General features: G+C 40.5%; 2 protein-coding genes across 2 annotated transcripts; one reads left to right on the top strand and one right to left on the bottom strand.

The window, feature by feature from the left end:
• Positions 1–687: 687 nt before the first annotated feature.
• Positions 688–19,930, bottom strand: LOC103519816 (CLIP-associating protein 2-like). The gene is made up of 13 exons (XM_026831154.1): positions 19,922–19,930; positions 19,330–19,710; positions 19,025–19,268; positions 18,391–18,941; positions 17,766–18,349; positions 17,589–17,700; positions 16,080–16,272; positions 12,755–12,932; positions 11,866–11,981; positions 10,998–11,387; positions 10,763–10,924; positions 3,649–4,003; positions 688–973 (listed from the first exon to the last, which is right to left on the bottom strand). Exons 1-13 carry the CDS (start codon positions 19,928–19,930, stop codon positions 823–825), a joined length of 3,426 nt encoding a protein of 1,141 aa, XP_026686955.1. The 3' UTR covers positions 688–822.
• Positions 19,931–20,111: 181 nt separating this feature from the next.
• On the top strand, positions 20,112–22,755 carry LOC113471759 (CLIP-associating protein 1-A-like). The gene is made up of 3 exons (XM_026831153.1): positions 20,112–20,396; positions 20,841–21,500; positions 22,469–22,755. The coding sequence occupies exons 2-3, from the start codon at positions 20,885–20,887 to the stop codon at positions 22,753–22,755; spliced, it is 903 nt and encodes a 300-aa protein (XP_026686954.1). The 5' UTR covers positions 20,112–20,396; positions 20,841–20,884.
• Positions 22,756–23,301: the final 546 nt, after the last annotated feature.

Here is a 23,301-nt window from a genome sequence, read left to right as displayed (position 1 = left end):
TTGAATCAGGATGGAATTTGACAAGCCATTTTTGCGTGAAAAGAGGACAACCAATAGAAAGGTCTATTTAGCATAACGGACAGACATACACACACATATACATACAGACAGAATTTTTTCTAATGTGATTTGGTTCTAGAGATAGAGCGATCAGTGTGTGAAATGTGAACTGTGAAATGTGAATGAGTGAATGGATCTCGTTCTTATAAGATTCAGACTTCAATACCCGAATCTGTCACTGTTTTCCTCAAAGACTTAGAATTTGTTGCTTCCACTTTTGTTTCCCTTCACATGCTCGATGTTCTATGAACTATGAGCTACAGTTCCACTCTGTTTTTAGCCTGAAACTGGATCTACATGCTATGTTATATTGTATGTTTAATGGCCGATCTTACCACTAAGGTTACAGTTTACACACTGTCAAGGATTTTCTTTGAGGACATTTGATTTACACGGAATTTGTTGCTTCCACTTTTGTTTCCCTTCACATGCTCAATGTTCTATGAACTATGAGCTACAGTTCCACTCTGTTTTTAGCCTGAAGCTGGATCTACATGCTATGTTATATTGTATGTTTAATGGCCGATCTTACCACTAAGGTTACACACTGTCAAGGATTTTCTTTGACAACATTTGATTTACACAGGTCCTAAACTCTGGACTAACAAAAAAGTCTCTGTGGAAAGATCGGGCATAAAACTTGAACATATTAAAATCCTACCGGCTGCAAGAGAGTGCAATCTTCACTTTTCTTTCCTCGCTGTTGCCAACAGTACCTCATTTGCTCCGAGCCGAAGTCTTGGGCTTGCACGTTGCCAAATATCACAAAACCAGTTGAATGTTCTCCTGTGTGAGGAATTTCACTATGAGGGCGTCCACTGCTTCTTCACTCCGCGCTACTTGCCGTCGAATTGTCATCTTGAGATCTTCCTTGACGCCTTTGTCGACGTTGCGTGTAGTGACGCGACGCTGACTGGGGACAGACATGGAACAAGAGACAAATTAGGTGATTGGAATTCGACCAGCGCAATTCCAAGTTTCTAAACTTTGCATATGGACTTGAAAAATGCGGTTTACACAAAATAAAATCAATCCATTTCTGATCAAAGATCAGTTCACTGTGGATCATGGTCAGAACTAAGAGAGGTCCTGTCTGGGCCTCCAATACCCTAACGGGACCCTTGTGAAAAAATTCAACTTGACACATATTTTCAACTAGTGGTTGACCCGCCGTTTGTACGGGACCATCACACACACGTACACCACACACTTGGACTTGAAAAATGCGGTTTACACAAAATAAAATCAATCCATTTCTGATCAAAGATCAGTTCACTGTGGATCATGGTCAGAACTAAGGAAGGTCCTATCTGGGCCTCCAATACCCTAACGGGACCCTTGTGAACAAATTCAACTTGACACATATTTTCAACTAGTGGTTGACCCGCCCTTTGTACGGGACCATCACACACACGTACACCACACACACTTGTGAACAAATTCAACTTGACACATATTTTCAACTAGTGGTTGACCCGCCCTTTGTACGGGACCATCACACACACGTACACCACACGATTCTAAGCAATTTACAGACAAATCTACAATTTTATTTATTTAGATTTTAAACAAGATTGGATTAATCATTCAAGTTAATATCATGAAACCAATAAATGAAAGGTAGTGGGGTGACAGAAAACCAACCCTAAATACGATTGGGATAAGGTGTATTAAAAGAATGATGGTCCCATTGTGACATCTCTTATAGTTGACAGCATGTCAATCAAACAAGACGTCAAATGGGATGGAACCAAGTATGTTGGCTATGTCAACTTTGGCATAGATCTAAATGATTCCATACAGGCCTTTGGTACAAAGAAAGCCCTTAATGAGGGCAATTATGAGAATGATGGTCCCATTGTGACATCTCTTATAGTTGACAGCATGTCAATCAAACAAGACGTCAAATGGGATGGAACCAAGTATGTTGGCTGTGTCAACTTTGGCATAGATCTAAATGATTCCATACAGGCCTTTGGTACAAAGAAAGCCCTTAATGAGGGCAATTATGAAAAGACAAAGGAATTTTTTGGGGAAATGGTCACATATATTAAAACTCTCAAAAACAGTACGGGGGTTCCACTCATTAAAAGTAACCGAAAAACTGAGTTCCGAAAAACTTGCGGAACAAAAGGACAAATCCCAATATTTTAACCAAATGACCAAACAAGCAGGGCGCGATTTATTCAGAAGTCGCCATCCCAACCTCAGTGTAAGGAAAGCCCAGAAGTTGAACCCAGCTAGAGCTCAAAAGCTAAATAAGACTATAGTAGAGGATTTGGTACTTCCTGAAACTTGAGGAAGTGATGGAATCCAATGGTCTGAAGCATGAGCCTTCCAAGGTTTACAACCTTGACGAAAAAGGCTGTCAGATGAATCTGCACAAACAACAGCTAAATAAGACTATAGTAGAGGATTTGGTACTTCCTGAAACTTGAGGAAGTGATGGAATCCAATGGTCTGAAGCATGAGCCTTCCAAGAGCCTTACAACCTTGACGAAAAAGGCTGTCAGATGAATCTGCACAAACAACAGAGTTGTAGCCGAGAAAGGTGCCGCAAGAGTTCATATGTTGGGATCTGAATACGCTGAAAATGTTACTCTGGTAGCATGTGTTAGTGCTATTGGCCACGCTGTCCCGCCAATGATAATATTCAAAGGCAGTAGAATGAGATCCACATACAAGGATGGCATGCCGCCTCAGTCAATAGTGACAATGTCCCCGAAGGGAAGTATGACATATGATATATTTGAACAGTGGCTTGAACACTTCGCCAGGTTCAAACCGACTGGAAAAGTTCTGCTCATCATGGACTGTGCTAAGTACCACCTCAGCTTGAAGATAGCTGAGAAAGCCGAACAACATGATGTGATTCTCTTCTGTCTTCCGAGCAACACCACTCATGAACTTCAACATACTGATTGTATTTCGGTCGTTCGAACACCACTGGGATGCAACTGTTATGACAAACTGGAACAAATATCCCGACAGACAGTTAAACTGAAAGCCGAACAACATGATGTGGTTCTCTTCTGTCTTCCGAGCAACACCACTCATGAACTTCAACATACTGATTGTATTTCGGTCGTTTGAACACCACTGGGATGCAACTGTTATGACAAACTGGAACAAATATCCCGACAGACAGTTAAACAAAATCTACAGTTTTATTTATTTAGATTTTAAACAAGATTGGATTAATCATTCAAGTTAATATCATGAAACAAATAAATGAAAGGTAGTGGGGTGACAGAAAACCAACCCTAAATAAGATTGGGATAAGGTGTATTAAAATAACCGAAAAACTGGGTTCCGAAAAACTTGCGGAACAAAAGGACAAATCCCAATATTTTAACCAAATGACCAAACAAGCAGGGCGCGATTTATTCAGAAGTCGCCATCCCAACCTCAGTGTAAGGAAAGCCCAGAAGTTGAACCCAGCCAGAGCTCAAAAGCTAAATAAGACAAGTTAATATCATGAAACAAATAAATGAAAGGTAGTGGGGTGACAGAAAACCAACCCTAAATAAGATTGGGATAAGGTGTATTAAAAGAAGTGTAGTTATAGGTGGAGAGAAATCAACTCACCTCAACAGTTGCTGATTGGTAGGTTTGCTCAGTTCAAACCGAATGGCCCCATCACTCTGATTGGCCATAAACATAAACTCCTCCAATATATCAATCTGAATCAGATACTGTGTGAACAAGTCATAGCTGAAACTCCCCTTGTCCCGTATCCTATCACATAGAGATGAAATGAGAGACCGTTCCTGTGGCCAGTCCAGCTGGGATAGTACCATGAGATGACCCATCAGTATGTCAAGGTTCACTAGGGAGGTAATGTGTAGGATAGCGTCCTTGAGTGCATTGAATAGGAGTCGGGTGCAGTATTGAAGCACAGGCAGCCTTGCTAGGGGAAGGAAGTGTAAGGATTTGGTACTTCCTGAAACTTGAGGAAGTGATGGAATCCAATGGTCTGAAGCATGAGCCTTCCAAGGTTTACAACCTTGACGAAAAGGCTGTCAGATGAATCTGCACAAACAACAGAGTTGTAGCCGAGAAAGGCGCCGCAAGAGTTCATATGTTGGGATCTGAATACGCTGAAAATGTTACTCTGGTAGCATGTGTTAGTGCTATTGGCCACGCTGTCCCGCCAATGATAATATTCAAAGGCAGGAGAATGAGATCCACATACAAGGATGGCATGCCGCCTCAGTCAATAGTGACAATGTCCCCGAAGGGAAGTATGACACATGATATATTTGAACAGTGGCTTGAACACTTCGCCAGGTTCAAACCGACTGGAAAAGTTCTGCTCATCATGGACTGTGCTAAGTACCACCTCAGCTTGAAGATAGCTGAGAAAGCCGAAAGCTTATTTCAATATAAGCAAGGTGGCGTCCGAAATAACCGTAATATCTTTGGTTAGCTTTGATCCTGGATGTGGTTAGGTATTTTCTTCGGAGATTCCCTAAAAGCCCATCTATGGTTGGACCTAATCCAAGAGACAACATACTCTTATAATCAAATATTTAAATTGTGAAGCTATCCTATGGCGAAGGTATGTCATTTCAACATGACAATACAGGGTTTGCTGTATGGCCATTGCAGAATGGCCGATGTATCATTAAATACAAAAACACTGCTCCTGAAGAAAAGGAAAGACAATGTGTTTGAGTTCAAAAAAGAGGGGAGACTGATATTGATATGAAGAAGAAATATAGAGCCCTGTAGTTTGAAATCTTGGACACTATTAACACAGATTTCACAACTCAATGACAGTGAAAAACTCAAATTTGTAGCTCTCATTGACACAAAGAAGTTTCAACAGTATCAACCGCAATTCCCAAATGCTGAATTGCAAGCATTATTTTCACAATACCAGCAGGTGTTTAAAAAACACCAAAGGTTGAAGACCGAGCTGGAACTGTATCGAAAAAGAGTCCAGAAGTCCTTCAGAAATATTAATCAACCTTGATAAAGATATTTTTCAAGAGAACCACAAGCTCTTTTGTTTAGTTTTTACACTACCGTCAACAAGAGTTCACCCTAGTGTTACCCCCTCCGCTGACTCTAGCATAATCCATGGTGAAATTTGTGTAACAGAAGTTCCTGAGAATATTGAAAAAAAGAACGGTGAAGTATGCACAGATGAACTTGAAGAGGATGAAGATGAAAGAAAAAATGTCTAGAACTTTTGAAAGAACAATTTTGTAAGCTTAGGGGATGATCAAACTTTTGTACCTATCATTGTTGTTTAAATACATTACCAATTCAATTCAATTCAATTCTTCTTCTTCCCCTTCTTCTTCTTCTTCCCCTTCTTCTTCTTCTTCCCCTTCTTCTTCTTCAAGTCGGAATCAAGTTTGGTTTCTGCCCTTGCTTCTTTTGGAAAATACAATGGGGCATCTTCTTCTTCCCCTTCCTCTTCTTCTTCTTCTTCTTCTTCTTCTTCTTCTTCTTCTTCTTCTTCTTCTTCTTCTTCTCCTCCTCCTCCTCCTCCTCCTCCTACTTGTTATTGGAGCAATACCAGAATACCACCTCTGTCACATTTCAGTTGTTGCTCTTCGTATTTACCTATTATGTTTGTAATTTTGAATTCTATTGTATTTGTATTTTAACATTGTAACATAAGCTGTCACATTTCAGTTGTTGCTCTTCGTATTTACCTATTATGTTTGTAATTTTGAATTGTATTGTATTTGTATTTTAACATTGTAACATAAACAAACGTACATTTGTATAAATAAATGCTTTTGTTGAATTGAATAAGGCCCGGTTTCTGACAAGACGAAACTCGAGAGTTTGAGCTCACTAACCGCGGAGTTTGCAAAAAGTGCGTTTCTAAAGGAAACGCACTGTTCAACAGCATTTCAATTACAAATGCCCATCGGGATTGCCCATCGGACTACGGCTGCAACAGTTCAGAAAAAAGGAAGACCATCCCTAAATAGAGATCCACTGGGGCTGACAGAAAGACACTTCCCAGACATTGTGCTTATCTGGTACTAGAAAGAAAGCAATAGCTTCTAGAAGATTTAAAGGAAACTTCTCCGCAATGGCTTGTCACTGTGATGTTAAAAACGACTTCCCAGACATTGTGCTTATCTGGTACTAGTAAGAAAGCAATAGCTTCTAGAAGATTTAAAGGAAACTTCTCCGCAATGGCTTGTCACTGTGATGTTAAAAACGACTTCCCAGACATTGTGCTTATCTGGTACTAAAAAGAAAGCAATAGCTTCTAGAAGATTTAAAGGAAACTTCTCCGCAATGGCTTGTCACTGTGATGTTAAAAACGCTGATTCCATTTGTACAACAAACTTATTGTCAAGTTCATTTTGTGTTTGTTTACATGTGATGTGATAAACGAAATATCTAACTGCCTTTATGGCAATTTGGCTCATAAAACTGTTTCTGGTGCATTTGTGACTGAAGTTCACGATAAAATTCAATGTTATATATCCAAGCCTGCCTTTATGGCAATTTGGCTCATAAAACTGTTTCTGATGCATTTGTGACTGACGTTCACGATAAAATTCAATGTTATATATCCAAGCACGTCCGTTTAGGCACTTTTTTTAATTGATTTCAATGTATTAAATGCTAATGGTTTGTGGTTATATTCATCTCAGATAACTCGCTTCGTTCGTCGTTCTCAATTTATCGCAGATAGCGTACAGTCAATACTGGCTCAAGTAATTAATGACAGAAGTGGGAATATACAGAAGTAGGAATATGAAAGGTGCAACGCAGTAACTCGCTTCGTTCGTCGTTCTCAATTTATCGCAGATAGCGTACAGTCAATACTGGCTCAAGTAATTAATGACAGAAGTAGGAATATACAGAAGTAGGAATATGAAAGGTGCAACGCAATCATCTTGGAATATTTCTCCATTGATTACGATATTACGAGTACAAGCCTACCTAAATACCGTGTCGGTATTACCGATCTGTTAAAAAAGACAATTGTAATTTGCAACAGCACAAAAAAGAGAAAATGGATATCGGTGCTGAATAAAGGGGAAAAAAATCAACCGAATGGGTTAAAATAAATTTACGAAACAAAACGAATTTTCCCTTTTTCCTTTTATAAATAATTATTTTAACATTCGATTTATCCTCAGATAGCGACAAAAATAGCAGATTTTAATTAAGCATGGCACAAGTCAGTAGTATGGTCTTTAATTTTTCTCGCCTGAAAATAAAAATAAAAAATAGGACAAAGAGGCTGGGGAAAAAAAGTCGAAATATAAACATTTCTGCCTTGGTAAAAATGAGACTAAAATACCAATAAATCAAGAGGGGAAAATACATCAGGAGCCTTATTTCTCCTGCGCTTCACAAAAAATCTTAGAAAATCTTGAAATAATTTTAAACATTTCTGCCTTGGTAAAAATGAGACTAAAATACCAATAAATCAAGAGGGGAAAATACATCAGGAGCCTTATTTCTCCTGCGCTTTACAAAAAAAAATCTTAGAAAATCTTGAAATAATTTCATCTTGGAATATTTCTCCATTGATTACGATATTACGAGTACAAGCCTACCTAAATACCGTGTCGATCTGTCAAAAAAGACAATATTGTAATTTGTAACAGCACAAAAAAGAGAAAATGGATATCGGTGCTGAATAAAGGGGAAAAAATCAACCGAATGGGTTAAAATAAATTTACGAAACAAAACGAATTTTCTCTTCTTCCTTTTATAAATAATCACGGGTCTCCTTGTTTCAACGCTAACTTGGCCTGGTAGATCAAATACTGCTCGTTGGACATTGCATCTGTGTTCACAACAGGGTCTTCATACATTACTGGAGGCATGGCAGAAGAAGGGTCAACCGAGTTTCTGAGTTTTGTCTGTCTGGTTTCAACTGCAACACAATTGCTCACTGAACGACTTGTAAAAGTTGCAGGTAACTGTATTTCCAAAGCATTTTATAATATCTTGTGGTTTTCCTCTTTACTTTTATAGGTAGGCTTACATCTTTTGTACCTAAGTTTAGTATTTGCGTTAACAATATTACAATATAGTACTCTAACTCTGGAAAAAAGTTTAAACGGCGAAATTTGGGGGGACCACGAGGTTGCAAGGCGTGGTGAAAAAAAAAAAAAATAGCGATGCGAAATTGCGAATGCGAACTCAAAAGTGCAAAGTCAGATCCCGGCGTTCTAGGTTCTAGAGATTAACGTTAACAAGCTAACATGGCGGACGTATTTAGAAAATTCGCGCCAAAAACTCCGAGGAGGTCGCAGAACCATGGATAGAAGAAATAGATGCCAAACTGAAGCCATGTTTGATTATAATGGAGCAGTTGCATTTGGATGAAATTTATGAATAAAAGGTCGATTCTTACGTAAAAAGTTTTGAAAAATTCAAATGTGAGGTCAAAACTAAGAAAACTTTCATCGAAAATTCAATTTTTATTTGCCGTTCTAATGAAAAGGTCCAAATAGTCATTTCTGTGAATTTTGTAAACTTTGATGTCATGACTCTTTGAACTTTTAAACTAGAAGGGCAAATAGGTTACACAAATTAATAATAATAATTGCCGTTTCTTTGTGTTATTATATCACAACTTTGGAGCTCATTGTAGGATTTTTCAAATTTCTCAATAATCGCAACACCCATTGTTTGCCTACGATGCTGGCTATGTTCATTTATGTTGTACATAGCTACTCATTTTCCTCACAAGGCTGAGTGGGCACTGCAACAGCCAGTCACAGAATCAATCATTTGTATGATGTAATTTTCTTCATAAACTAGGTTGAACAATGAATACAAATAATTTGAATGTCAAAAAACGAGTAATTATTTATTGTTGAAAAGTAAAAACAATATAATATACCTATACAAATATACATGAAATATAATAATATTTAACATAAAACACAAGAAATTACAGTTTACATTAAGTACCTACCTATTACACTTTATAAATAGGTATGTAACTCCTACCTTTTCCTTACACCATTATACCACCACACATTCTCTCTAGCCTACACAAAGTTGCTTTTTGTCTCGAAAGCAGGCATTGACTTGCGGGATTCTATTTGGTTTCTAATAAAACCATCTCTAGCTTTATAACCTACAGCTTTGGATGATGCATTCGTAACTAATTTCACGTATCTTTCCACACACTGGGTGTGGCAAGGTAGTTCTGGAATAGGTAATGACCTCTGGAATAGGTAATGACCTCAACCACAGTTTGGAGTGTTTCAGCAGTCATATCCTTTGTCAAAGGAGGCCCAGTCAAAGTAAGTTCATGCCAATATATTAAAGTGTTGCATGATGTTGCCGTTGGGTTTAATTCAGGTACATTGAATTTCCTTACTTCACTAGACTCTCCAGCTTCACGAACTTTCATTATTCTTCTATATGCCAATTCTCTTAGCACTTTACTTTCATCAGCTAGCATACTTATCAACAAGTTCTCAGGATGAGCATAGAAGGCATTGCGTTGAATCACGGGAAGTACAATTTTCTTCAGATTTTCATTAAGATATCCACATCTTTGTACCATGGTAAAAACATGCTTTTGGTCCATCGAAACATGTTGACATAGTGTTAATAGAAAACCACATTGGCCCGTATACATTCATGATGAATGTAGCTAAGGTTTTCAAATTCTCAGAAGGAACCTCTGTTGAAACGTAGAGTCTCAAAATTTTGTTGGCGGTTGTTAGCCAGCGAGAATGCGACATTGGTCCTGGTTTTGTGTTCGCCAGTTCTAAACTACAAATAGGTGAAGAAACAGGGGCGGGAATCGAACCCGCGGCCTAGCGCTTACAAGGCAGACGCACTACCAACTAAGCTAACTAGGCTGGCTCCGGAGTTTTGACCTCAGATTTGATAATCATGTTATAATAATAATAATTGCCGTTTCTGTGTGTTATTATATCACAACTTTGGTGCTCATTGTAGGATTTTTCAAATATCTCAATAATCCCTGAATACACACGAATTTAATAATCGCAAGAAAATTCTAATGGTGGATTTCACCAACGAGAGAGTTCACTAATGGGAAAATTTTCAATGATCCAAAAAGGAGCTTTTAATGATCCAAAATGGAGTTTTTAATGATCCAAAATGTCCAAAATGGAGTTTTTAATGATCCAAAATGGAGTTTTTAATGATCCAGAAAGGAGGAGCTTTCAAAAACTTATTTTTGGATCATTAAAACCAATAATCGCAACACCCATTGTTTGCCTACGATGCTGGCTATGTTCATTTATGTTGTACATAGCTACTCATTTACCTCACAAGGCTGAGTGGGCACTGCAACAGCCAGCTGCCAGTCACAGAATCAATCATTTGTATGATGTAATTTTTTTTTTACCCCAATGGGAATCAAACCCAGGTCTCTAGCATGCAAGGCGAATGCAATGACCGTTCTTACCTTTGAAGTGTGGGGGGGAAGAATACACACGAATCTAATAATCGCAAGAAAATTCTAATGGTGGATTTCACAAACGAGAGAATTCACTAATGGGAGAATTTTTAATGATCCAAAATGGAGTTTTTAATGGTCCAAAAAGGAGGAGCTTTCAAAAACTTACTTTTGATCAATAAAACTTCCTTTTGGACCATTAAAAATTCTCCCATTAGTGAAATCTCTCATTAAGTCATTGGTGAAACCCACCATCAGTGTGTCTACCAGGCTCATCAGGAGATGGGAGGGGGGAGGGGTCACTTCACATATTACTTTTCGGTGACGTCGGCACAGAAGACGAATGTGTCTGGGATCGTTTGATATACAACTGCAGCAGCTTCAGCTTGGCACCGCTCAGCTTGTTAATATAAGGACTGAGCACACTCTCTCCAAACTCCTTATACAGGGTGACGTCGGCACAGAAGACGAATGTGTCTGGGATCGTTTGATATACAACTGCAGCAGCTTCAGCTTGGCACCACTCAGCTTGTTAATATAAGGACTGAGCACACTCTCTCCAAACTCCTTATAGAGAGTGACGTCGGCACAGAAGACGAATGTGTCTGGGATCGTTTGATATACAACTGCAGCAGCTTCAGCTTGGCACCACTCAGCTTGTTAATGTAAGGACTGAGCACGCTCTCTCCAAACTCCTTATAGAGGGCCACCATACAGAACACGGAGCACTTGCGCACGCAGGAATCTTGGTTTTCGTATGCTTGCAGCAGGGCGGGCATGATGTTGGGTAGGAAGAGTTCTACAGGACCCTTACCGTTCTGTTCTATTACCTTGGTAAGCATCTTGATGGCCACCAGGTTGATGGGATGCTCCTCAGCGATGATCAGAGGGAACAGGATGCGGGTTACCTGGGAAAGAAGAAATATAATGAGATTAACCCCTTATCCTTTTTTGACATAATTCTTCATGTGAGTTTGGAGTGATTTGTGTAAACGTCACGAGGTTCAAACTTCTCGGTATCTAGAAGTCGTAGAAGAAAAAGAAAAATTCCGTTGGTCCTCATTTTTCTTGCTCTATGACTTTGAAACATCACCCAAGTTAGCGCAACTGATCTATTGTAACCAACTTACTTGAATCCCAGTTGGTTGCAAGCATCTAGCGCCGCAGTCTCATCGTGTGTCGTAGAAGAAAAGGAAAAATTCCGTTGGTCCTCATTTTTCCTGCTCTATGACTTTGAAACATCACCCAAGTAAGCGCAACTGATCTAGTGACAATTTCACACCCAACTCGATTTTTGTCCACTTTTATGGATATTTTTCAAGGAAAGAGTCAAATGATGTATCGAAATAAAATACGCTAAGAATAACTCACGCTTTTTTTTTTTTTCAACATTGGAAATCGAACTTTTTCCAACTTACCCTTGGTCGTATAAGTTCCATACTTCTTATTCCAACACATCATCTCTCCATCTAGAATACAACTAGTGACTGCTGGATTCATTTGGGCTACTATATGCGGTGTTAGAATACCAGAGCTAGCATAGAAAAAGAAAAATTCCGTTGGTCCTCATTTTTCCTGCTCTATGACTTTGAAACATCACCCAAGTAAGCGCAACTGATCTATTGTTCAGCTTGGGTCAGAATAAAACAAGGCAATCAGAATAATTCAGCGAAATAGAAAACGCCTTTCATTAGTCCTGTTAATTTTCACATAAAAAAATATAGTTAATACTTTCCTAAACTTGGTTCTTATATAACCAGAGAAATTTCTCAGTTCTACGAAAAAAAAGCAAAGCAGGCAAATATCTGTGCAGGAGTAGAGCCCAATTACCACTTTAGTGTAGAGCAGCGGTCCAAAAACTTTGCACTTTTTTCCTTTAAAGCGCTTTAACACTACGGACAGTAGGTCATTTGCAACTTTGCACTGATGGCTTTGCACTTTGTACTTTACATTTCGCAAAATTTTGACGTCACAGCATCCATTATAATGGTTTTGTAAGGTATTTGAAGGGTTTTCTCTGGCAATATTACGTCATACCTTTTGCGAAGACTCACTATCAGGTAGACCTGACAGGTACGCCTGTCAGTTCTATCTGATAGTGTGTGTGCTCATCAGGTAGATCCGATAGGCGTACCTACCTGTCAAATCTACCTGATGTGAGCTTTAGATTTAGCAAATCTGATTGGCTGAAAAATTTCAGCTCAGTCAGCTTGGGTTCAGAAATAATGGAGGAGTTGCAATCGGGAAAATATTATTAATAAAAGGTCGATTCCTACGTAAAAAGTTGAATTCTCACACGCCTTGTACACATCCTTGTTGGCGTCCTTGCTTCTGTTGATCACTTTGAGAACCACTAGTTCTATATAGTTGGAGAACAGATGTACTATGGCTGGCTTCTTCACCATTGAGTTGAGAATGGTGATGGCATACTCGCGGATCTGAGCTTCATCATCCTCGGATAGAGAGAGGAGCTGGTACAGGAGACCTGGAGAGACGGAGGAACACAGAAGGGTTAAATTGTGAAAGGATATGAAGGGTTAACAAGGGAAACAATTTAATATTATTATATTTGGACTTAGAAGTAGATCACAGATGAACACGGTTTTCTTCTTCTTCTACAGCGAGCGACTACACCCTCACAGATGCCACCTTGTGACCTTATATCTGTGAAGGCAATGACTGGTATTCTTGACTCAAGAATCTAGTTATAGTTCGAGCAACCTCCGTGGCCGAGTTCCCGGCAGGGTCGAAGTGTTTTCTACCATGTGTTTGTAGTTCAAGGTGCACTCAGCTTCGTGAGGACAATTGAGTAGATACTTTAATCGAGTAAGCATTAGCACAAAATTTGTGAAAAAGCTCCTAAAAAAATGATAAAAAAGCAAAGCTAGAAGAAAAAGAAAAATTCCGTTGGTCCTCATTTTTCCTGCTCTATGACTTTGAAACATCACCCAAGTAAGTGCAACTGATCTATTGCCTAATTAAATCATCTAAATCACTAGGAACTACCCTAGTTAGCTTGGAAGGTAGCGCAGGATAAGAGCACAGGATTCATTGGAAGGTAGCGCAGGATTCATTGTTCACATATGTACATGATAGTATGTCAAACACTTTTGCCAAAGAAATTCCAAATTTAATTTCCCTTAACCCTCTGAATATTAACATCTGTTTAACCCTAAAATAAGAAGAGAATAAGTCTTCACTTGACTAAATAAACGAATTTATTGATGGAAAAGAGTCAACATGTTTCAACATCTCATACCCTCCCTAATCATATGAGGTATGTAATGTCATGTGTTATATTGGTTTGTTTATATTTTTCTTTCATTACAATTTTTCAATATTTAGTATACATGATAGTATGTCAAACACTTTTGCCAAAGAAATTCCAAATTTAATTTCCCTTAACCCTCTGAATATTAACATCTGTTTAACCCTCTATTCTCTTCGCAGGAAAATGCCGCCCAAGCACGCGCCTAGCGCCGGGGGTGGTGAAGATTACAACTCGAACTCCCTGTCTCGACTGGCGCGCAGTAATTCGGTGCGCAAACCCATGTCCGCAGCAAGTTCGGATGCGGGCGGCGTGTCTGAGGATTATTTTGAGCGTGCGTTCGATGATGTGCCTAGCGTGCAAATATTCTCCAACCGAGATGTCGAGGACCATTTCAATAAGGTGAGAATACTTAGTGATTAGTCATACAGAGAAGATACCAGCCTGAAGTTTCCCTGTCGATGGTGGGATTCGAACCCGAGACCTTCTGCATGGCAAGCAAGCGCGTTACCACTGGACCAATTCCCTTTGTGTCGCCATCCATGACATCATTGCAAACTACACTTGCAATCTCTTTCACAGTAGGCTCTTTAGAAGTGTTTGACTTCTTTTCATTTCGGGTAAAAGAATAATACTTTATGGCATCCGAATACGTTAGCAATACATTGACCGGTAACTTTTTCGGGGCACCAAAGATGGGACACGAACTACTTTTTCTATAGTTAAATGAGTATTAGACATGATTTTAATTGGACACAAGTTGTACTTTACGAGAAAATACCTAGATGGTAGGTAATTTTTTTAATTAAACTTTCCATCAAAATCTCAAACTCAAATAAATGAGGATAAAATTCCATGCCTCGGCTGGGATCGAAGAACAATGGGTACATTTCAAAGACCAGTGTTGGTAGTAGAGTACCTAATAGCTACCAATATGGAGCTGATTCCTTGCAGTCGGGGGCGAATCGTAACTTGTGAATATTTGAAAAAAAAAAAATTATATTAATTGAAAAAAGAGAATATAATGTACCTTATTATTGCTATTAGACCCCGGAAAATCGTTTAGAAAAAATTAGAAAAATCTGGAAAATTTGTAAATTTTAGCGTTTTTCCAGAAAAATGACGAATTTCAACCGCCCGGGGGCGCATCTTGGCTTTCGAAATTTGACTTTTTTATGTCATAGAAAAAAACTTAGTGTTTTTTACTTTACATAAATCACTATTACAATAAAATGGGATTTACCGAAAAAATTAGAAAATTCAGCGAAAATAGGTCCAAAATTGGAAAATTTGAAAATTTCAAAGTGCCTGCGGCGCATCAACCAATTTTTTTAGAAAAAAATGGATGTGATTTTTGGCGTTTTTAGGACCAGGAACACCTTTATTTCACTATTACATTACGAAAATAAAAAAAAAGTGCTCTGACGCTCCACCCTATTATACAGAATGGAGCAGTTGCAAATAGGTAAAAATTATAAATAAATGGTCGATTTTTATGTAAAAAGTTGAATTATCCAATGGAGGAGTTGCAATTGGGAAAATTATTATTAATAAAAGGTCGATTCCTACGTAAAAAGTTGTGAAAAATCCAAATAAAAAAGTAACTTTAAAAGGTCGAAAATTCAATTTTTAATTGCCGTTCTAATGAAAAAGTTCAAAGAGTTGTGACGTCAGACTTTACGCAGTTGTTTTTTTCGTCCGCTAGGTAGCGCCAGTATGAAAGCACGCTTGCGGAAGAGCAGAAAGAAATGCGCAGAAACGTATGCGCACAAACACATTACTTTGTTTCCTGCGAGGGAGCTTTGCTCGGGACATTTGATGTGACGTCATCGTGTACGGGATCGATTAATAATCGATTAATCGATTATTTTTTATAATCGATTATTGATAATCGATTATGTGAAATAATCGATTATTCCCAACACTAGTTGCAAGGCGTGGTGAAAAGAAAATTGCGAATGTGAACTCAAAAGTGCAAAGTCAGATCCCGGCGTTCTAGAGATTAACGTTAACAAGCTAACATGGCTACATGGCGGACGTATTTAGAAAATTCGCGCCAAAAACTCCGAGGAGGTCACAGGACCATGGATAGAAGAAATAAATGCTAAACTTGAAGCCATGTTTGATTATAATGGAGCAGTTGCATTTGGATGAAATTTATGAATAAAAGGTCGATTCTTACCTAGGTACGTAAAAAGTTTTGAAAAATTCAAATGTCAGGTCAAAACTAAGAAAACTTTCATCGAAAATTCAATTTTTATTTGCCGTTCTAATGAAAAGGTCCAAAGAGTCATTTCTGCGAATTTTGTAAACTTTGATGTCATGACTCTTTGAACTTTTTAACCTTATAGAGGGCCACCATACAGAACACGGAGCACTTGCGCACGCAGGAATCTTGGTTTTCGTATGCTTGCAGCAGCGCGGGCATGATGTTGGGGAGGAAGAGTTCTACAGGACCCTTACCGTTCTGTTCTATTACCTTGGTAAGCATCTTGATGGCCACCAGGTTGATGGGGTGCTCCTCAGCGATGATCAGAGGGAACAGGATGCGGGTTACCTGGGCAAGAAGAAATATAATGAGATTAACCCTTATCCTTCTTTGACGTAATTCTTCATGTGAGGATGGAGTGATTTGTGTGAACATCACGAGGTTCAAACTTATACAGAATGGAGCAGTTGCAAATAGGTAAAAATTATAAATAAATTGTCGATTCCCATGTAAAAAGTTGAGAAAAATCCAAATCTGAGGTCAAAACTCCGAAAAAATAACTGTAAAAGGTCGAAAATTCAAATTTTATTTTCCGTTCTAATGAAAGCGTTCAAAGATGTGTGACGTCAGACTTTACACAATTGTTTTTTCGTCCGCTAGGTAGCGCCAGTATGAAAGCACGCTTGCGGAGGAGCAGAAAGAAATGCGCAGAAACGTATGCGCACAAACACATTAATTTGTTGCCTGCAAGGGATGCTCGGGACATTTGATGTGACGTCATCGTGTACGGGAGCGTATGCCGTGACATCAAAGTTCACGATTTACCGGTATTTTTTAAATCGATTTATCTCGGGATCTAGAAGTCGTAGAAGAAAAAGAAAAATTCCGTTGGTCCTCATTTTTCCTCCTCTATGACTTTGAAAGATCATCCAAGTAAGCTGTTCTATTGTTCGTCAGAAAGTTCACTAGAGGTTCCTTTTTGTTATTTCTAAAAATATCGACGAGGTTCGTCTACAGACGCCATTAAAGTGTCGCAATTTGGATGGATCCATATGGATACCATATGCCAAGATAAGGGCTAACAACAGTGCTTATTTATACTGTTTCAATAGAACTAAAAAGGCCCCTCATTTTTCCTCCTCTATGACTTTGAAAGATCATCCAAGTAAGCTGTTCTATTGTTCGTCAGAAAGTTCACTAGAGGTTCCTTTTTATTATTTCTAAAAATATCGACGAGGTTCGTCTACAGACGCCATTAAAGTGTCGCAGTTTGGATGGATCCATATGGATACAGTGCCAAGATAAGGGCTAACAACAGTGCTTATTTATACTGTTTCAATACTAAAAAGTCGCGCCTATTCACCACACCAGTGGACATGACGAAGAATCCTACTAGTGGAACCAAGAACCTCCATGGCCGAGTGGGTATCACACTATGCTTTCACACCGGAAGTCCTGGGTTCGAAGTTTTTTCGGCTCTGAGCTTGGAGTGCGGGGTGCACTCAGCCTCGTGAGGACAATTTTAACGTGTAGTGATCAGTGGAGACATTATCAGTGTAAAAGGAAGACTTAGAGAGTTAACGTAAAAATGTAAATGCAGTTTCTTTGTGTTATTATGTCACAACTTTGGTGCTCACTGCAGCATTGTAGGATTTTTCCCAATATTTTGACTCGCAGATATCGCGATAGATACGATTCTGTGAGCCATTCCATGAGGAATAGGTATCACTGGTTCTCCTGTAGGAATCATAGGACCGTTCAGAACATAGACTGGATGTCTCACTCTCATCACTATGATCCTCCTGTAGGAATCATAGGACCGTTCAGAACATAGACTGGATGTCTCACTCTCATCACTATGATCCTCAAAGTTACGGAAACTCTTCCTAGGTGAATTCCGTATGATATCAGGATGATCAAGTGCATCCGCTAGTGCTGACTCTGCCTCGCGTGACTGTTGCAGGATCTTCTGTGCCATGACTGGTCTAGTCATGGGTTGGATGGGAGGTCTGCCTCCTGTTCTATATTTGTATCGGCTCGGGCTAGACTCTCGGCTGGTATCTGTTGACCTTGGTATCCCGGAGCTGCCACGTCTAGGCCGGGCTGTAAGGTGTGGCGAGTAAGAGTTATAGGATAGTCTGGAGCTAGGGCTACCACTCCTACTGGTAGGTGTAGACATGCTCACTCTACTCCGTGTTCTACTGGTGCGCTCCTTGTCCGGTGTTACTTCAGTCACTGAGTTCTTACGGGAGCGTGGGAGAGACCCCACGGCTACCTTCTGTCTGGCCAGGGCTGCATACTGTGCCCGTACCTTAGCACGTTGTACTGCTTGTAAGTCTATCGCACTAGAGGAGCGTGGTTGTATCACAGGTTTAGCGGTGGTGTTCGTACCACCTGAATATTTCCTCAGGGAGGATGTACCGGGTGTGAGTTCTTACGGGAGCGTGGGAGAGACCCCACGGCTACCTTCTGTCTGGCCAGGGCTGCATACTGTGCCCGTACCTTAGCACGTTGTACGGCTTGTAAGTCTATCGCACTAGAGGAGCGTGGTTGTATCACAGGTTTAGCGGTGGTGTTCGCACCACCTGAATATTTCCTCAGGGAGGATGTACCGGGTGTCACACTGTCCGTACGGGACACACTGTCAGTACGGGACAGACTAGTGGTGGAGCTAGAGTTAGACATGAGGGCACGCTTGTACACCGGATCCAATGCATTCAGTAGCGCGTCCCCATGCTCAGGGAAATGTTCTATGTAACTCCAATACGCTTTACGTGCATACACGCGTGCCTCAGGGTCTGCGTCCGCTATTCCCTTCTTAATAGCTTCCTGTAGGTTTGGTACTTGGCGTTCCAAATGATGTGTCTGCCATGCTTTCAACATCAACTCCACGAACTCACAGCTTGCGCGTCGGATGTCTTTCGACTTGGAGTTGAGGCTGCGTGTAATGACTGGAATGACGCGTGTGCAATGCGTGTTGGTTAGAATGAAGCGTATAGCCACATGGGCAGACGTATCTTAATAGCTTCCTGTAGGTTTGGTACTTGGCGTTCCAAATGATGTGTCTGCCATGCTTTCAACATCAACTCCACAAACTCACAGCTTGCACGTCGGATGTCTTTTGACTTGGAGTTGAGACTGCGTGTAATGACTGGAATGACGCGTGTGCAATGCGTGTTGGTTAGAATGAAGCGTATAGCGACATGGGCAGACGTGGAGATAACTTTGGCAGAGTTCGGAATGAGGTTGATGAGGGAGGTCAGAATGTACTCGGCAAAATGATCGAACTTGGGACCCAGGGAGCGGGAGAGATAGGCAATGGTAATGCACGCCTCACGGACCACCTGCAACACATAGATAATAGTTACCGTGTTAATTGAAAATTGAATAAAAAACTTGATTTACAATTATCATATCTTTTTTACAAAGGGAATTGTAACAATCTAACAATGGCGGTCTCTTAATAGCTTCCTGTAGGTTTGGTACTTGGCGTTCCAAATGATGTGTCTGCCATGCTTTCAACATCAACTCCACAAACTCACAGCTCGCGCGTCGGATGTCTTTCGACTTGGAGTTGAGACTGCGTGTAATGACTGGAATGACGCGTGTGCAATGCGTGTTGGTTAGAATGAAGCGTATAGCCACATGGGCAGACGTGGAGATAACTTTGGCAGAGTTCGGAATGAGGTTGATGAGGGAGGTCAGAATGTACTCGGCAAAATGATCGAACTTGGGACCCAGGGAGCGGGAGAGGTAGGCAATGGTAATGCACGCCTCACGGACCACCTGCAACACATAGATAATAGTTACCGTGTTAATTGAAATTTGAATAAAAAACTTGATTTACAATAATCATATTTTTTACAGAGGGAATTGTAACAACGGCGGTCTTATCGCCCTAGACGTTTGATAGGTAGAAGGAACTTTAACAATGGAAATCTTATCGTCCCGAAATTTAATTTATCGTCTTTCCGAAAACAAAAAGTACACCTCGGACAGGAATCATACCCGCCTACAAACACAGACGTACTACCTTCCAAGCTAAGTTTTTTAGGGAAAGTTTCAATCTGTAACCATAAAGTTCTAATTTCTAAAAACATAAAACTTTCTAAAAACAAAGTTATAAAACTTTCTAAAAACAAAGTTATAAAACTTTCTAAAAACAAAGTTATAAAACTTTCTAAAAAAACTCATTGTCACGCATCACAATGAACTTCATTCCTGGCTGTATTTACTGATAACAAGATTATTGAACAAGCAAGGTGCTGACCTACTCGGCTCTGTACATACGAAGATACTCAAGAGTCTGGATGTGGTCAAGGAATCCTTCCCGCCTCATCTACAACTCAACTGTGCATTCAGATTCCTAACAGATCCTACACAGACACCAAACACGAAGGTCAAGCTGGCAGCACTGAGCTTCATCTCTAAGCTAGCAACTATCACAGACCCCTCTCTTGCATTCCCACTGCCAGGTCAGGGAATCCTACACAGACACCAAACACGAAGGTCAAGCTGGCAGCACTGAGCTTCATCTCTAAGCTAGCAACTATCACAGACCCTTCCCTTGCCTTCCCACTGCCAGGTCAGGGGGGTAAGGACTATGCTACCCTGGCGTTGAGCAAGATGATAGGCTGGACCATGGGGTAACAGATCCTACACAGACACCAAACACGAAGGTCAAGCTGGCAGCACTGAGCTTCATCTCTAAGCTAGCAACTATCACAGACCCCTCCCTTGCCTTCCCACTGCCAGGTCAGGGGGGTAAGGACTATGCTACCCTGGCGTTGAGCAAGATGATAGGCTGGACTATGGGCATCCTACACAGACACCAAACACGAAGGTCAAGCTGGCAGCACTGAGCTTCATCTCTAAGCTAGCAACTATCACAGACCCTTCCCTTGCATTCCCATTACCAGGTCAGGGGGGTAAGGACTATGCTACCCTGGCGTTGAGCAAGATGATAGGCTGGACCATGGGAGAGAATATCAAGCAAGGGACGGAGCTGCGGAAGGCGGCACAGGATACTATACTTGCCCTATTCAACCTCAATACACCGCAGATCACGTTCCGCTTCTCACTTCTGCCGCAGGAATACCAGGAGGCCGCAGCGACGCTAATAACGACGCGGGTGCGGAAGAGTTCCGCTAGTAATGCAGAGGGCGGCACGGGGAATGGGTTCAGCTCGTTACCTTCTAGTCCGCGTCTGCAGAGCCCGCACGCCTATCACACGCCGCCACTCAGTCTGGAGAATAGCGAGAATCTGAATCCGGATGAAATCTACAAGTCCCTGCGCCGCACGACAGCAGAGATACACAAGTTCAGTGGAGACACTGAGCGTGGTGATTCTGTATCCTATGACTCGGGTATTAGTCAGATGTCAGCGCCAGAGCTAGACAGGGATACACATCTGAGGGAGAGACATGACAATGATAAGGATAATCTGAGTCTGCAGAGGTTACTGGATCAACTGAAGGAGAGTGAGAGGAAGCCGGTGGCAGAACGAAAGCAGCTGCTGTCCAAACTACATGAGTGTGTCCAAGTGCATACCAATAGTATTAACGTACACTTCAAAGGTAAGAACACTCTGCACTTTGCTTTTTTATCATTTTTTTAGGAGCTTTTTCACAAATTTTGTGCTAATGCTTACTCGATTAAAGTAGCTACTCAATTGTCCTCACGAAGCTGAGTGCACCCCGAACTACAAACTACAAACACATGGTATGGTAGAAAAAACTTCGACCCTGCCGGGAACTCAACCCGGGACCTCTGGCGTGCAAGCATAGTGTCATACCCACTCGGCCACGGAGGTTGTTAGAACTATAACTAGATTCTCGAGTCAACAATACCAGTCATTGCCCTCACAGATATAAGGTAACAGGGTGACATCTGTGAGGGTGTAGTCGCTGTAGAAGAAAAAACCGTGTTCATCTGTGATCTACTTCTAAGTCCAAATATAATACTATTTTTTCCCTTGTTAACCCTTCATATCCTTTCACAATTTAACCCTTCCGTGTGCCTCCGTCTCTCCAGGTCTCCTGTACCAGCTCCTCTCTCTATCCGAGGATGATGAATGCTGTCCAAACTACATGAGTGTGTCCAAGTGCATACCAATAGTATTAACGTACACTTCAAAGGTAAGAACACACTGCACTTTGCTTTCTTATCATTTTTTTTTAGGAGCTTTTTCACAAATTTTGTGTTAATGCTTACTCGATTAAAGTAGCTACTCAATTGTCCTCACGAAGCTGAGTGCACCCCGAACTACAAACACATGGTAGAAAACACTTCGACCCTGCCGGGAACTCGGCCACGGAGGTTGCTAGTACTATAACTAGATTCTTGAGTCAAGAATACCAGTCATTGCTCTCACAGATATAAGGTCACAAGGTGACATCTGTGAGGGTGTAGTCGCTGTAGAAGAAGAAAAAACCGTGTTCATCTGTGATCTACTTCTAAGTCCAAATATAATACTATTTTTTCCCTTGTTAACCCTTTATATCCTTTCACAATTTAACCCTTCTGTGTTCCTCCATCTCTCCAGGTCTCCTGTACCAGCTCCTCTCTCTATCCGAGGATGATGAGGCTCAGATCCGCGAGTATGCCATCACCATTCTCAACTCAATGGTGAAGAAGCCAGCCATAGTACATCTGTTCTCCAACTATATAGAACTAGTGGTTCTCAAAGTGATCAACAGAAGCAAGGACGCCAACAAGGATGTGTACAAGGCGTGTGAGAATTGTGCCCTCAGTTTGGCCATACATTTGCCATCGGAGAAGGTAGGCCAAGAAATATGGTTGAATAGAATAACTATTGAATCAATTCCATAACCTTTTTTCTATAGGTAATTATTAGCTTGGTAATATCTAAAACATTTTACAGCATTAATAAGAACCTCCTTTAGTAATTCTTTTCACTCTTTGAACAAGCGGGTTGATGCTCTCAAGAAGATTCGCTCCCTGGTAATGGCTGCCCCTCAATATGAAGACCTAGCCGCTACTGTTAAGACTCTGGAACAGCCTATGGAGACTTGTGTTAAGGATTTGAGATCACAGGTAAGTCGGATTTCCTTAAGGCGTGTCCACACGTAGTCGGCGAGCGTCGATCGATGTGAATTTATTGTGAAGGCCATACATTTGCCATCGGAGAAGGTAGGCCAAGAAATATGGTTGAATAGAATAACTATTGAATCAATTCCATAACCCTTTTTCTATAGGTAATTATTAGCTTAGTAATATCTAAATCATGTTACAGCATAAAGATATGGCCAAAGTGGGGCTTTTCTCCTGCTTAGGTAAAATTAAAAAAAAAAAAAATCATGTTACAGCATTAATAAGAACCTCCTTTAGTAATTCTTTTACCTCTCCAAGTCTTCC

This window comes from Diaphorina citri, unplaced genomic scaffold (genome assembly GCF_000475195.1).
Source record: "Diaphorina citri unplaced genomic scaffold, Diaci psyllid genome assembly version 1.1 scaffold2954, whole genome shotgun sequence".
NCBI lineage: Eukaryota > Metazoa > Arthropoda > Insecta > Hemiptera > Psyllidae > Diaphorina > Diaphorina citri.
Note: the sequence above shows the minus strand (reverse complement) of the source record. Positions and strands in the feature narration are given on the sequence as shown.

Excerpts from the sequence above, each read along its gene's own strand:
- LOC103519816 (XM_026831154.1), bottom strand. Across the intron at positions 12,933-16,079 it reads GCGCAAGTGCTCCGTGTTCT|GTCTCCTGTACCAGCTCCTC; the intron begins GTATGGTGGCCC and ends CCGTCTCTCCAG. Across the intron at positions 10,925-10,997 it reads AAGGAGTTTGGAGAGAGTGT|ACACATTCGTCTTCTGTGCC; the intron begins GCTCAGTCCTTA and ends AAACGATCCCAG.
- LOC113471759 (XM_026831153.1), top strand. The coding sequence starts at position 20,885 with ATGATAGGCTGGACCATGGGAGAGAATATCAAGCAAGGGACGGAGCTG. Across the intron at positions 21,501-22,468 it reads TATTAACGTACACTTCAAAG|GTCTCCTGTACCAGCTCCTC; the intron begins GTAAGAACACTC and ends CCATCTCTCCAG.